The sequence below is a fragment of the Chenopodium album genome, chromosome 10, assembly GCF_948465745.1.
Source record: "Chenopodium album chromosome 10, dcCheAlbu1.1, whole genome shotgun sequence".
Lineage (NCBI taxonomy): Eukaryota > Viridiplantae > Streptophyta > Magnoliopsida > Caryophyllales > Amaranthaceae > Chenopodium > Chenopodium album.
Window position 1 is genome coordinate 44,289,485 of NC_137843.1, and position 13,206 is coordinate 44,302,690.

The window sequence follows — 13,206 nt, forward strand, 5'->3', positions numbered from 1 at the left end:
TATCTGTAATATGTATAAAGCATGAAAGTTCACACTAAAGCCAAACATATCTAAGCAACATATCTAAGCAACATATCATACTGCGATAGTCTACGATTTACAGTAGAAAATTCACTAAATGACCAAGTCAGTAAACACATGCCAACCTATTAAAAATTGGATGAATAGATCGAAAGCGAAAAAACTCAACCTAGTCAACCTACATCCCTGTATGTAAAAAAGCTAATCAGGAATTTTCTAGCATGGAAATACAAAACAAAAATATTAACCACCTACAAAATTCTTTTGACCCCTTCATACTTCAAGGAGATATTCCTGGAATATGAGGAACAAGAGGTTTGGGTTCCTTAATTTTATCAACTAATATAGCTTGAGTTGTTAGGACAAGCCCTGCAATAGAGACAGCATATTGCAAGCCACATTTCGTGACACGGCAAGGGTCAACTATACCAGCATCAATGAGATCTTCGAATCGTCCAGCCATTGCGTTATATCCAAATCGCCAATCAGAAGTACGTATCTTATCTACTACAACTTCCCCATCAACCCCAGCATTCTCCGATATAGATTTGGCAGGTTCAAGGAGTGCCTGAAATTCGTAATAAACCACCTTTAGCAATGAATGTCTTTTGGACTGTCCACATCAAAACTACTAACAAAATACAGTCGTATGAAATATTAATGATAGAAATATTAATAATAGAAATACCAAATATTACTGTCAGCAGAATCCTCAAGAAGACTAAAGAGCAAAACCAGAACAATATTTTACCTGATTTTTTTTTTCTTAACGAAATTATAATCAAGGTTAAATCAAAAGACACAGGCAGACTGGCATACGTACAAAATACAGCACCGGTACATTACATGCGTTATACTAAAACAAGAGAGTAACACTGAAATTTACCAGCTAGTTGAAAGTTTATGTAAAAAGCTCAAAATCACCTAGGTCCAAGGGTAGTAAAATCACTATAATATATGAGTAGCTCTCAAAGTTGTTGAATGGACAACTACATTAGCACACACGGGCAACATGAACTGCAGCCAACAAAGAAGTTTACTAATGCTAGGATTTTAATCAAAAGCAATTTTCATATATAGTATGAGGCAATGTTCTAGGGTTACCAAACTCTCAGAAAGGAAAGTTATCTGGAGACTTTCTTATTGCGGGGTCAATAAACAGCAATGAGCGTAGAAACACAATAACTTCCCAATTAAAACCCATACCCTTATCGGTAACTTTCCCCTCGCATATTTCTCAACACTAAAGTATTCAACATTTTATCCCACATAATAAAACTGAACACAAGTAAGATCATTCATCATTTTCAAAGCACTGTCAATGTCACATGTTGACAGGCACAAATTCATAGGGAATTGCTTTCCTGCCAAACTTTGTATACAGCAGTGAGCCAATGAAGATGCAGCGTCACAGCCTGATAAGTAATCTCTAGCCCTAACTATTTTCTAAGTCGAAAAGGTAAGCAATAGGTATGTTAAATTTACCACCTTAACTTAAGTCAAGATCTGATCATAGCCTGACCATTAATTACATAGACTGTTATGCATTTCTCTTCCCAATCTAAGCCACTTAATTTCTACACTCAACAACCCATTTGTCATTTTGTACCATAATGAGCCCTGCTGGAGAATATAGCTCTTAAAGGTCTCAACTCAATGTCCTATTCTATTACATCCAATATCCATAAGGCTTGCTTCAACTCAGCTTTGTTCAAAGCCAATACGTCAAGTCCCAACCTCTTGCCTGGCCCACAACATATTTCATTCCAACCAACAAGAGACACTATGGGTGGTTCATGTATAACAAACGACAAAAAAATTCCACGTAATGTAGTTGTCTCATTTAAAACAATTAAATGCAAACAAAAACTAAAGCTCCCAATTTCTGCACCCAAAAGATAACTGCAAGTTAGAAGTTTTCCGCCAACATATGAAAGAAGCCCAACCTTGTTGACACCTGCTCTATAAATCTAATAAAAGGAATGCCATCAATTATGAATCCCCTCTTAAAAAGTTTTAAGTGTAGAAAAAAACCAAATTCCATATAAGGAATGTCTTCTCGAGTGATAGCAATAGCATGAAGAATTTGCCTTTTTACATTATCACTACTCCCTACAACATCCTCTAAATCCTTGCAAATGCATTCCCACACACCACATACACCCATTTAGAGGAAGGAGATCATCAGCAAAAAACTTGATGTATCAGATTAATCTCTTAAGACTAGGAGTTATATTCAAAGTCATTACAGACAGCAGTAAGCTACTGAAGACATGCATACACAGCACAAAATAGGCAAGGAGCAAAAGCATCCTCTTGCCTTAGCTTGTGCTTCCCATGAAATTCCCCACATAATTGCAAGATATATTCATAAGAAATTATTGAAAAGAAGCATGTTTCTACATGAGATGACAAGATGAACAAGATAAATAAGAGAGCTTATAAATAAATTTATGCAAATCAAGCTTTATCATTACACCCAAAGATATGCATCAACTCGTAATTCTTCACGAATTCATGAACAAAATCACATCATGCAAAAGCCTGTCAAGGCTTAATGAAGGAAAGCTTCCTTTAAGTCATCCAAAACACCCAACCCAAAATTTAAAATAAAATTAAAAAAAAAAAAAAAATCTCCTTCAAATTCCCAGAAGGCGCTTAAGAGATGAATTTGTACACCATACTAGGCTTTAATGAGAGCTTTTAAAGTCATCCAAGACACATAAGCCCTACTTCAATTCCCTAAAGGTGCTTTCAAAAAAAGAATCTGTACACCATACTATACACAAGAGAAAAGCCCGTGATTGGCAAGGAGCTATTATATGTAAGAGCTTATTTGCCTAGTTGATGTCAGCTAATTTTTTCATTTTATATTTGAGATTTCTCAATAATGATCATGCGAAGAGCTTCTATGATTTCTGGATATAAAAAGAATATAATGATGAAAAATTATTAAATTAATAGATACAAGAAACTGTTAAAACAAGATCAAATTTACTGCAGATCCTGAATAGTATTCACACCAAACAAATAAATAAATATGCAACAAAATGATCAGTAAAAGGGGAAAATATCCACAAAGAGAGGTGATAAACAGGAGGTCATACTTGTAGACCATCTTTAACTATATTAACATGGCTAAAATTAGTCAAGAAAGACTGAAAGCGAGTAGCTGGAGCAATACCTTTCTTATTATGTCAGCTCCGATAAGTTCATCCATATCTTTCCAGGAAGATGTAATTGTGGCAATCTCTTCCGAAAGATGGATATAAGTTGCACCACCACCGGGAACAATTCCTTCATCCATGGCAGCAAATGTGGCATTTTTTGCATCCTCAATTCTAAGCTTACGATCCTCAAGTTCTGTCTCAGTGAAAGCTCCAACCTGAATTTAACGCAAATTACTTGATCATAAAAAATAATTCATTGTATCAACTAAATGTTAGAGCTTCATAGTACATTCAGGATAATAGGATGCACAGATATAATATGGCTTGCATCCATTTTAAGTACCCTATGCTACTACACTAGTATTGGAATGAAATGTCCAGACTGAACACGTTACATGCCAAATTCTGACATAAGAAAACTAATGAATATTTATTGGATAATTAACCTCGATGAAAGGTTAACATTATTATACTAAATATTGCTTTTATATTGCAAACTTATTCACTTAAGAAAAATGATATGGAAATTACAACGTTATTTTTATAGAATATCTCAACCACGAAAAGAGAAAAAAAAATGCAATGATGTTACAGTTTCCAAACAAACACCACTCAATTAGAATTGCCACTTTGCTCAAGTGCTCCTCTTACATTATTAAAATTTCTATTTTTTCTTTAAGAAAAAATTTATACACCCTTTGTCCCTCACAATCTCCACTAAATAACTGAGCTTAAGTGTCCAATCTTGATACTACCTCCGTTTCATATTATTTACAACGATTTGACATAAAGCGGAGAGGAAAAATGTCTAATCGTTGCAAATAATATGAAACGAAGGTAGTATATATTGTGAGCATGGAAAGCATTAAGGATAGTGATAAACAAGACTTGCTTTGAGTTTTGCAAATGACTAGGAATCTTGCCTTTTGGCCTTTTGGGTACTTAGTTATTCACATCTTGTCAAAAAAGCTTACCTATAGTCAATGTAAGCCTCTTGTGGAGAAGATCAAAAGCAAAGCTCAACATTATCCTGCTAGCTTACTTTCCTAAGCTGGAAGACTTGAGTTGATAAAAGAGTGTTGCATATAGCATGCAAAATCTTTGACGCCAACTCTTTATTCTTTTGATGAAGGTTCTTAAAGAGGCTGAATGAGCCAAATTGTTGACTTTTTTTATGAAGTAACTGCTACTAGGAAGACTCTTGTTGCTTGGGAGGTGTGTCTTCCTAGGTCAGTTGGTGGCTTAATGTCAAGCATCTGTATTAGTGGAAACACAGCTGTTACCAAACCAATTTGAGCTTTAACTTAAAACACAGAAACAATGGGTTTGATGGGTGCAGAACTATTAGAATGAGTCCACTCTGGGAACCTCGATTTAGAGAAGATTTTCTGACAAGCAGGGACATCATAGATACGTGCCGTGGTCAGACTCTTTGGGACAAAATACAGACAAAATCAGGGATTTGCTTTACTGAAAAGTGCTGTGGAAGTGAATATTTGGCAGCAAATTAGCAGGCCTGTAGTGTTTGTTTCCAATTGATTAGCACGACAGGACTGATTAGCCAAAGCAAATAGATTTCAAAAAATGGGATGTGCAATGCTTTGGTGGGTTACAATGTTACATGCACTTTCCCAAAAAAAAAAAAAAAAAAAAAAAAAAAAGCTGATTTTACTTGGTTGTAGTAGAAAAGTGCAAGATTGTGTCTAGGAAAAACAGATTCTTGTGGAGGAGGAAGAAACTGCAAAAACTTTACAAGCTTATTCCTACGTAGTGCTTTTGTATAGTGAGGGGTCACTTTTCTAATATGCCAGCAGGCACAATGAAAAGACAACAGCTGCCAGTTTCTTGATGAGCTTATGTCTGCAATATATCAAAGCTGATCACATTGTAATATTGTTGAGCATTTTTTTTTTACTATTTATGTGCCTGTGGGTTCAGAGTTGGTAACTGTTTTGAACTTGCTGCACATGCTCGCCTAGGAAAGGGACACTGGTTTCGGTTTTCTTAGCTTCTTTTATCATGGTTAATCCTTAATATGTTATAATGTTTATTTTCACTTTAGTTAAGACCAAAGCCCGTGAAGTGTTTCCTAGCAGGTAATGGAGGTTATTCGCATGACATTGTTGTGTACTATCATTGCTTTTTAGTTGTTACCTTACACAAGTAAAAAGTATCAACTGGTTAGCACAACCCTAATGAATACACACTAAAATCTACTTACCAACCTTAATTACTGCCACACCACCAGAAAGCTTAGCGATTCTCTCGGCAAGCTTCCTAGAGAGATGAGAGCTCTCTGTTTCAGCTAAATCCTTCTTAATCTGCGAAACCCTTGCTCGAATTTCAGCTTTTGTGGAAGGGTCTGAAACAATAGTGGTGGTGTTATTTGTTATAGTCACTTTTCGAGCTATACCAAGTTGGTCAGAGGTAGCATCTCTTATGCTCAGACCCAGATCCCCTGACAAAAAATCACCACCTGAAACCAACATGACAAGAAATATAACTTCAGAAATAAGATTAAGCATTGATAAGAGGATACTGTTCCAAGAACAGTATTATATGTACAATTCTGCTTGTGTTATTATGCCCTGATACATGTCAAATACAATAGAGTGGGAATTAAGGCTAAGAACAATAGAGGATACTATATATCATCTAGAATACTACATCGAAGTATTCAGCATTAGAAATATAAATTCCTTTCCTCTCATGTCATCGCCATTCTCCAACTCAGATGTTGAATTGAATTGTACCCTACCTCAGGATTTCCATACTGGAGCCACAAAATTATTAATGAAATATAAATCAAATTAAAGGTAGTCATGTAAGAGAAACTGACAGAAGTCACAGAACCGTTAAGAATCAAAAAAATGTCTCCTAGTTTCAACCCAAAGACATGTTATGTGGACATGAATAGAATTGCTTGCAAACAGTTAGGACTTAGGAATCACATTCTAAGACATTTCTATTCATCATTTACCCCAATGCCTAAATTCTAGATTCAATGGAATTTATAAGAGGTTATTTAACAAGACTTGCCCAAACCATATATAATAATAGAGCCAAGTAACAAAATTAGCAATTATATTTTTGTACTTAATGTTGGAACATGCTATGTTGAGCTGAGTTATTTTCATCAAGCCAAACTCATGATTATAAAGGTCAAGGTGAGGTCTAGTTCAAGATTGGATTTGGTATGATTCAATCAAGCCAAGCCCAGCAAATTTAAATTTGGTTTGGCTAGGTTCATGACCAGCCCTAATTACAACTAAGACGGTAGGTTTCATGTACTTTTACCTGTCATGAGAGCAATATCCTGTAGCAAAGCTTTTTTGGCATCCCCAAGCCCAGGACATTTGACAACAGCTGCTTTGACAAGTCCTTTGCTTTTATTTACAATCAGTGTTTCCAATACTTGATTTGAGATATCCTCAGCAATGATCAGTAAAGGTACACTTAGTTGAGCAGCCTTTTCTAACAAGGGAACAATTTCTTGCACTGTTGATATTTTTTGATCAGTTACCAGAACTTTGGCATTATCAAACTCTACTGTAGATTTGTCCTGATTTGTAATAAAATGAGGTGACATATATCCTTTGTCAATCTGTGAAAAAAAGCAATCGATCATTAAGAAAGCACATTAACTGAAGTTAATAGAATTCAAAGATGTACACATCAAGACTCAATATATACTATTTTTCAACAGAAATAGCCCAATTAAAAATAGCTGCCAAGAAAAGCAGCACTTAGAGAGAAACTTGGTATTTATTTTTCACCTTTATAAACGATAGACATTTCTCAGCCTCGGTGCAATGACGACAATCCTGCTGTTGGCAAAATTTGAGAAGCCAGTTTATTTGAAAAGTGGTTGCACTCAATACACAAGTTCCATAGTTTTTCTTAAAGATTTTCTTATTACTCCCTAAAAAAAAAAGTCTAGTTGGAATCTTCTCAATGAATACTTTGTTAAAATTCAATTGTTATAAAGTATACTTATTTGATAATAAAGATGTAATTGGTCAAAGTTCTGCATCAACATACATGCCCGGTCTACAAACAGAGGGCGTAACAGGAAATAGCCTATAACATGTAAGGGAACATGACAAAAGAACCACAATTTTTAGCTTTGGTACAGTGTACTTCATGAAGGCTCATGAGATCAAAAGGCTACCATTATAGGTTGCAATAATTCTCGGTGTTCAGTAAATTAAATGTTTGGGTGAACAATCCCAAAAATTTATAAACGATTTTACTGGGTTCCTTAGTCATTTTGTAGGCATGATATAGAGAGATGAATTTAACCTTTAAATTATCAAGATAATGCTAAAATCTGAAGGTATGAACTTTGATTTCTACACCAACCAATCACAATTCGAGAACTAAGATAAATAATCTAACACCACATCACGCTCCCCCCTTCCAATTAAAAAGAAAAAAAAAGAAAGAAAATTTATTTATTTAATGAAGAATAAAGTACGAAAACAGTAAGTTTTATATTATCCTAAAATCAATCAATCCACTGACTTCATCACATATATACAGAGGTACACAGACACTTCTTATTTCTTAAACCATAAAAACCCCTATTTACCACTTGATACAGCCCTTAATCGATAGATGTTTAACTAAAATTGATTTTAGAGCCTTTCTGGCAAATCAGGCAACAAGTAGCTCCATAGAACACGTGTACCAATGTTGAGTTCCAGCTAAGTGGTTGAAAGTCTGATCTCTTGCCCATCTTAGGAGCACAGAGGCCACCAAATTGGTGCTGATTTCTAATGTTGTATTTTGCTCCCACTAAGACAAAAAAACCCTTCTCAGGAATGCTATCAGACATTAGTGCTGACTGCTAAGTTCTTTGTTGCCTCTCAAACCTTATTTAGAGCTCCAAATTTCTCCCAATTGATCCAAGAATCCAAGATCACCTCCATAACCAATCAAACCTTATTGTCCCAACACTCATTTGATCAAGAAATCTTAGAAATGTGCCAAAAACATGCAGAAAGAAGGGAAAAAGAAACACAAATCGAGCCAATAATGCCTCAAATTTTTAACCAAGAACGCAAGAAGCTTTATTTGGTTCAATGTTCAAAATTAAGATGAACATTCCTACATCAAACCCTCTCTCGTATACATACATTCCCTTAAATTTCTTAAGGCAGAAACCAAGTATGTGAACACTGCATTCATTAAGACATTTAAACTTTGGAACTTTAGCGACTTGGAGAAAAGAAATCTCCTTGAATCAACAAGGTCACTCAGTCCTAACGAACCAAATACTTTAATGATGAGACACCAAGAAATCCCCACATGACTTCTAAATCAAGCTCCTTCACTCCAAGCTTTCTGATATCTTTGATACACATGCGAAGCGGGAGAAACATGATAGCCAATAAAGGTTGCCAATGTAAAGATAACCAATACAGGTTGACCATCAACCCAAGAGGATGCTTTTCATCATATCACCCGTATTCAAGAAAAATGTTTAAATTCTCTATGCATTCAAGTATTCCGCCATGGATTATATAATTCATGATTTGCAACACGTACCCAAGTTTATGACATAAATCAAAGCATTCACACTCAACTCAAGTTGCTTAAACAACATTACTCACTAAATGAAGTACAAAATAAATAAGAGACCACTGCCAGAGTATGATTAAGCTTAAGTTGCATTGATCAAAGGTAGAGGAGTGGCAAACTGGGGAGAAGGTAAGCGAAGATCAATAGGGTTTCTCTTTCTCTCCTTTAACCCCCGCCACTTTTTGTTTCATAATCTAGATATAACAAGGATCAAACACAAATTTGTGTCCATGTTGTGTTACACTCAAATTATTTCTATGCCAACATAACATGGCCATAAGTTCTAATTGAATGTCAACCAACAATCAAGGAGGGGTAAAAGCAGCTTGATGTTTATGAGCATGGGTATGATAAGGATTTTGGGAGAGATGAGAAGAGCACACAAAGGGGAGGGTTTCAAGAGCTGGGAAAGAAATGGAACAAATCTCCAACTCTCAAGACGACCTCATTCACGTCTCCAAGATTTTTTTCTATGCATGTGACCCATGAACACACACAAAAAAGTGAGAGAAAAGAGTCTACTACAAACAGCCAGCTATCAGCTCATCACTCCTTGCATGAAACTGGTGCACAGAACAATTATTTATTTAGGCAGTAAAATACACAAAATGAAGCAGCACAGACCTTCATTCCTTCTTCAACAATTATGTAAGTTTCAGAAGTTGAGGACGATTCAATAGAGATAACACCATCAGCCCCAATCTTGTCAATGGCTTCAGCAAGAATACTCCCAACAAAGTCGTCATTTCCAGAAGAAATTGAAGCCACAGCTGCAGGCAACATATATAAGTTAATATTAAAAACATTTTAAAATTGAAAATATTTACATAAAACCTTTGATAACATTCACCTCGTATATCGTCTCTCCCCTTGACAGGTATACTACGCTTCTTCAAAATTTTGACTAGTTCTTTAACAGTCTTTTCCATTCCTCTTCTCAAACCACTAGGGTTAGCACCAAATGTAATAGCCAATAACCCATATTTTATCATTTCTCGAGCTAAAATTATTGCTGTTGTTGTACCATCACCAGCTGCATCATTCACCTTAGATGCGACCTGTATGCACACTAAAATGCATGCCATATACTATTACCAGCACAGAAATAACTTCAAAGCGTAAAGAATCAAAACAAACAACTATCTATCACCTCTTGAATAAGCATTGCCCCTGCATTCTCAATTGAATCTGCAAGTTCTATAGCCTTTGCAATTGTAACACCATCATTAATTACTTTCAAACTTTTTGAATCCGAAAGAATCACATTACGCCCTGAAAAAAAAAAGGCATTAATTAGAAATCAATTTAACTATATTCGGAATAATCTACAAATAAGCAGGATCAATTCATATTACAAGAAATCATATTCGTTAATTGAGGCTTATGATGATACCAGTTCATATGCCTAGCTAGTCTAATCACTTGAACAAATCAAGGCGAATATGTGATGGTCACGATGAATAAAGAATGATTTGAAAATCAATAATTAACAAAGAAAAGCATAATGCCTATCTGACCAATTCCCTTTTTCTCACCAGCCCTTAGCCCTAACCCCTAACCCACTAATCAATTTCTTCTTTCCTTCCACCATTCACATGTCTAACTGGCCTCTAAGCTCATGACACCAATATGTTCTTCATGGCCTTCTACATCAACCAATAAGATGTTCGTACACAATAGGAGGTACCTAGATAAGTGTCCCCTAATCTACCTATACTACTTCTAGATGCTGGAGACTATATGATTACCAGAATTGAATATGCTACAAGATATGAATTCTCCCAAGGCTGTTACACTTATTAACAACACAACATGGTAACACATTTTTGCTGAGCTAACAATATTAGTATTTGATATAAGAATGTCTAGTCTTTCAAGCTGAATTGTATTCAATACTTGTGAACAAACATATTGCCCTCTACATATCCTAATGCCAACTATTACGACATGGTTAACAATGCACGAGGCAACCTGCCAAATGCTGTACAATGTAACATTGGTCCCTCAAAAATAATAACCACCAGTTTCCACTTCTCATGAGCTTATCGATAACAAGACACGGAACAAAGGAAATGTAATGTAAGTATACCTCTGGGTCCTAAAGTCACTGAAACAGCATCAGCAAGCTTATCGATAACAAGACACGGAACAAAGGAAATGTAATGTAAGTATACCTCTGGGTCCTAAAGTCACTGAAACAGCATCAGCAAGCTTATCGATAACAAGACACGGAACAAAGGAAATGTAATGTAAGTATACCTCTGGGTCCTAAAGTCACTGAAACAGCATCAGCAAGCTTATCGATACCGGTTTGTAGAGCTTCTCTACACTTCGTATCGAAAATAATCCGCTTCGGCCCAGCTCTTACAACGAAACTGTTTCTCAGAAAACCGGCCCGTACCTGAGCCACGGCAGGAGGGGCAGCCACCCTGGAACCAGGGAGAAAAGGTCCGGTGTTACACTTCCATCCCAACATTATAGAGTTATATACAAATTCCTGCAATACATTAGCAACAAAAATTGATTCAATTATCAACAAGAACAGTTCGTTATAATGTTGCATAACTTCAGAAAAAACAACCAATAGTTCAGTAATCCACTCAAGAAGAACCCTAAATTGTACTGAATTAAATTAACGATAAACCCTTTTAGGAAAATTGATATTCAAGGATTTACAAAACAAAAAGTAGAAGATATCTTACCTCAAAAGCTGCTTCAATGGTAGAGAGAAAGCTCAGAAACCGCTTCAATGGAAGAGAGAAAGGGAATGATAGATAGAGAGGTGCAAGCGCAACGTAAAAGTAACCTCAAAGCAGGGAAGGTAGTATTTTCTTATTTTTATTTTTATCTATCTACTTTGACGGAGTTACGGAGGAGGAGTGAATTTATTTATTTATTTTTTTTTAATTACTAGTTTATGCTTAGTGCAATGCTTGGGTTGTTTATTAAATTTTAAAATAAAATTTTTTATTTAAATTATATAAATTTTATTTGAATATTTTATTTATTGATTAATAATTACTTGACAATCATACTTGTTTGTTATTGGGTATTTTATGGATTAATTTTCATTTGATAATCTAAAAAAATCAATAAACCTATATTAAATGCAAAACCAGGAATGACACTTGTCATTTCCTAGTTAAAAATTTTCCCGCCTTTTTTTTCCTTTTCTTTTTAGTGTTTTTGACAACATATTTAATTTAATCCAATTATATTCAATTTTTTTTTTTTACATATATTCTATATACTAGGAAACTTTTAGTTACAATAATACTAACATTGATTAAAAATAATGTATTGGAATATATTCTTTTCCGAAATTGTTACAATATTATCAATATCAATTTTTTTTTCACCAACTTTTATCATTTGATAATAAAATTTATTTTAATTAAAAAAAAGAAAATCATTTTGGTAGCATACTTTGTATTAATCTTAAAATTATACGTAACATTTATAAGAACAAAATAAGTTTGTTATAGTATACTTTGTACACAACATATATTGGAAAATTATTTAATTATTCTAAACATTTATGTCATTATTTAAAAAATAAAAACCCCTATTACTCACTAAAGATATATTTAAAAAGTTGATTATTGAATACTAATTATCCTAAAGTAAAATGAACACAACTAAATTTTCATATTATGTCGATCAAAGTGTGTCAACAATTTAACGACAAATGTATATGAGTTCGTATATGGGTACTAACCTAAGCTAATATTTTAATTTTCTTATATAAAATCTTATAGCTTCTAAGTTTCTATACTATATTTATTTATTTAAACAATCCAATTCAATAACCCTTACGTATTTAGTATTGGTATAAACAAATTAAAATTCAAGTTATTTTGTTACAAATAATTTTTTTGGATAAATTATCATTGAATTAACACCATTATTTATTGTTTATTTGTTGTAAAATTTAAATATGACCGTACATGGCACGGGATTTAACCTAGTTAGAAGTAATAATGTACAACTAAAAAGAACAGTTGTCTAAAGTTGTAATCATACGTGGCACGACACTTGGCGAAAAATTAGAATGCTAAATGTTGTTGTCTCGTGGATCTAAGTTGTGATCTCTTTATATAATTACAAGCTAAGCGACACACGAAAATTCATGTATGTGAATATATCAGGCTCTATTCTGTTTTTTCTTTTCAATTGGAAGGTTTTTTTTTCTTTTGAGATTGTAGTTTTTTTTTGTTTAGATGGTAGTTATTTTTTTTTTTATTTTTTATTTTTAAGAATTGTAGCTTTTATAAATAAAAAATAAATAAATAAAAAAAAAGACAAAATTGAGAGGGGTATTTTGGGAAAGTAAATTTATCACCCAAAACCCCCTTTCACTTTATATATACTACGTAGGATAATTAATTGTCGCCTACGTGACACAACACTTGGCGAAAAGTTAGAATGTCAA

At 34.2% G+C, this 13,206-nt stretch overlaps 1 protein-coding gene across 2 annotated transcripts; it reads right to left on the reverse strand.

Moving 5' to 3' along the window:
- Positions 1–135: 135 nt before the first annotated feature.
- Positions 136–11,627, reverse strand: LOC145562457 (chaperonin 60 subunit alpha 2, chloroplastic-like). 2 transcript variants are annotated; one of them, XM_081622748.1, is made up of 9 exons: positions 11,477–11,627; positions 11,034–11,271; positions 9,925–10,046; positions 9,625–9,832; positions 9,399–9,544; positions 6,489–6,795; positions 5,417–5,667; positions 3,206–3,406; positions 136–589 (listed from the first exon to the last, which is right to left on the reverse strand). In XM_081622748.1, the coding sequence occupies exons 2-9, from the start codon at positions 11,248–11,250 to the stop codon at positions 302–304; spliced, it is 1,740 nt and encodes a 579-aa protein (XP_081478874.1). In that variant the 5' UTR covers positions 11,251–11,271; positions 11,477–11,627; the 3' UTR covers positions 136–301. The 2 variants fall into 2 exon arrangements, with proteins under 2 accessions (XP_081478874.1, XP_081478875.1); XM_081622749.1 differs by lacking the exons at positions 11,034–11,271; positions 11,477–11,627 and adding an exon at positions 10,864–10,953.
- Positions 11,628–13,206: the final 1,579 nt, after the last annotated feature.

Bases quoted from the DNA above. Each gene is read 5' to 3' on its own strand.
- LOC145562457 (XM_081622748.1), bottom strand. From the start codon at position 11,250: ATGTTGGGATGGAAGTGTAACACCGGACCTTTTCTCCCTGGTTCCAGG. The intron at 10,047-11,033 runs GTATACTTACAT...TTTTTTTTTCAG, and splicing joins AGTGACTTTAGGACCCAGAG to GGCGTAATGTGATTCTTTCG. The intron at 5,668-6,488 runs GTAAAAGTACAT...TGTTGGTTTCAG, and splicing joins GGATATTGCTCTCATGACAG to GTGGTGATTTTTTGTCAGGG.